General features: G+C 51.8%; 1 protein-coding gene across 1 annotated transcript; it reads right to left on the reverse strand.

Annotated features, from left to right (window-relative positions):
- Positions 1–673: 673 nt before the first annotated feature.
- On the reverse strand, positions 674–2,105 carry FIBRA_08429 (uncharacterized protein; the record flags this gene model as incomplete). The annotated part of the gene is made up of 3 exons (XM_012330080.1): positions 674–1,044; positions 1,103–1,942; positions 1,997–2,105. 3 exons carry the CDS (start codon positions 2,103–2,105, stop codon positions 674–676), a joined length of 1,320 nt encoding a protein of 439 aa, XP_012185470.1.
- Between the last annotated feature and the right edge of the window lie 442 nt (positions 2,106–2,547).

Below are 2,547 nucleotides of genomic sequence, written 5' to 3' on the forward strand. Positions count from 1 at the left end.
CGCAGAAGCTGCATACAAGCACGCACACAAATGGAATCATAATGCGAACGAACATTGAGTGTTGAAGCTGCCGATGAGCAGGCTGAGGCGTCGAGGGAGGGAGATCAAAGACTACACGTTCGAAGAGCCCGGCGATTGCATGAACGGCGGCACGGCGCGTGAGAGCGAGTGGAGTGAACGAGGACTGCACACACAAAAAAACAGTAATGCTTTACGTATCCCACGGCTTACGACTTTTCGCAATGGAGTAGGTAAAACATGACGTGGGTAGCTCTCACAAACGTGCCTATACCATGCAGATATGCACTCACGCGTTCAATGCCACACCGCTGAACTCATTGGACGAGTGATCCTCACGCATATATCAATTGCATGGATGTAGGTAACGTTGCGAAAACTCGAACAGCTGTCGTAGAGAGGATAAATGAGTGGAGTGAATGCGCCAGCGTGTCCGTGCTTTGAAAGAGCCATATGGATGGTATGCGGTGGCGCCGTGACAGCGGACAAGGCAGCGAATCTCCGCAGATGGGAAAAGGGAAGCCAGAGGTAGATCGAGAGCATCATTTCCATTCATTATCCACTAGAACAGACACAGAGCACCTGGAATAAGAGTGAGTACAGACGGAAGCATTGTTGAATTTGGAGATAATCTAGGGCACATGCAAATATTTACTCACACAAGCCGTCCACTCATATGTAGAGCAGGAAGATTTGATGCAAAGTGACTCCCCCAGGACTCCTCGGATATCACCTCCATCACTCTGCTGCGCCGAGTCTCCCAGTCAAGCTTGAAGGTGACCTTTTTCAAGGCGGGATACTGACGACTGGAGAAAGCCCGGTCAAGAAGCGCATACGAATTTGAGAAAGCCAATGTCCTAGTATAATCGAACGTTGAGATGATCGTAACCTCGATCAGCTTCGGAAGAAACGCGCGACACAGAATTTTTGCCGCTCCGTCCAAGTCTTCGAAGTCGGAAGATATCGAGAAGACGCTCAGGTTGACAGCTGATGTGAAATCGGTTGGAAAGTCTGAGGGAAAGAGTCCTAGAAGACGTCAACCGACCTCGCACTGCATCGACACTGAATGGCCTCTGCGACTCACCTTCAAAGAATACGTAATCAGCTAGGTCGATGTGCATGGACGAGAGCGACTCGGCGGTCACAGAGAGCAGCTTCTGGCACTTTTCCAAGCCCTCATCATGCCAGATGAGGTCGCGTAGTTGTGCGCCGACCAAGACGAGGAAATCAACGACGTCATTGCTGTTCCACAATTCGGCGCTATCGAGGCAGAGGGGATGCAATTCCCAGATTCGACCTGCAACATCGCCATGCATGTCGAAAGACACGTTCCAGCATTTGAGGGACGACAGCCGCGGAAGCGCACGCACGAGCCGCCCAAACACTACCGCAGAAGGGAATCGCACATGGTCGAGCTCGAGTACAGTGACCGACTCGAATGCGAGAGTGATGTGGACAAAGACCTGCACGTGCAGCTGTCGAGGCTCCCATTCGCACTGCCAGAACGTGAGACGCTCGGTCTGGGGCAGTTTGTGTGCCATGCACACAGCAAATGTCCCGAACAGACCAACCGACATCCTCCCAAAATCGAATGAGACCGTCCTAATGGCACGGCATCGCTCCGGATCCTGCTTCAGTGCGTCGATCAGGCGATAGACCTCTTTCTTGTCCATGCGATCCGCATCGAGCTTCTCGCAGGCACGAAAGCGGCATCGGGCATGCCACCCCCGACACACTCTTCCCAGTACATGCAGCCTGGCTTCATATGTCTCGTAGCTCCAATGGTCATCCCCCCATTCATCCGCCAGAACGTCAATCACCTTCTCCCACAATTCAATTGGAAGCTGAATCGAATGCCCAAGAGGCACATCAGCTTCCAGCGGCGCAGTATTTGGCATAGACCCCAAAAATTCAGGTTTGTCGTCTACCCCCAAAATGTTCAACGATAACCCATGTTGTATGTATTGCACGCACTCACTGTCTCCAAATCCACAGCACATCTCTCTTCCCTTGACTTGTGACCCAGCCGCCAATTTGTCCTCTCGTATATGCGTCGAAAAAGGTAAGGTTGCAGGCGGAATCGTCATGAGTCGTCATCTGCAGATGGTAGGTGCAAGAGATGTGTACCATTCCTCAGATGCCCACTCCTCGGCCTATAAAACGTTCGCTGTCAGACAATACAGCCCCGATGTCTGGAGAAGGACTGCGCATCAAACCTTATCGTATTGAACCTAATACCACAGCCTGGATGCACCTACAAGCGCGCGCACGGTGGGGTGTTGATTCAGAGTTAGCCATGAGCTATCACAACGCCTGCGCAGAGCAGCGTCCGAAGAGTAGACGCGTACCCGTCCATTCACGTCCAGCACTCTACTCCACATAGAAGTAGAAGAGACAACACAATATACATGGCACGTAGCCGATAGTGCGTATTGTCTGATACATGCAAAACACCACATACACAGGCCTCTACAGTGCCCCATGGACCTCTATGTTGTCCGGAGCAACATATGGTGAGACCTGCTAATG

The sequence above is a fragment of the Fibroporia radiculosa genome, assembly GCF_000313525.1.
Source record: "Fibroporia radiculosa TFFH 294 genomic supercontigs, scaffold246, whole genome shotgun sequence".
Lineage (NCBI taxonomy): Eukaryota > Fungi > Basidiomycota > Agaricomycetes > Polyporales > Fibroporiaceae > Fibroporia > Fibroporia radiculosa.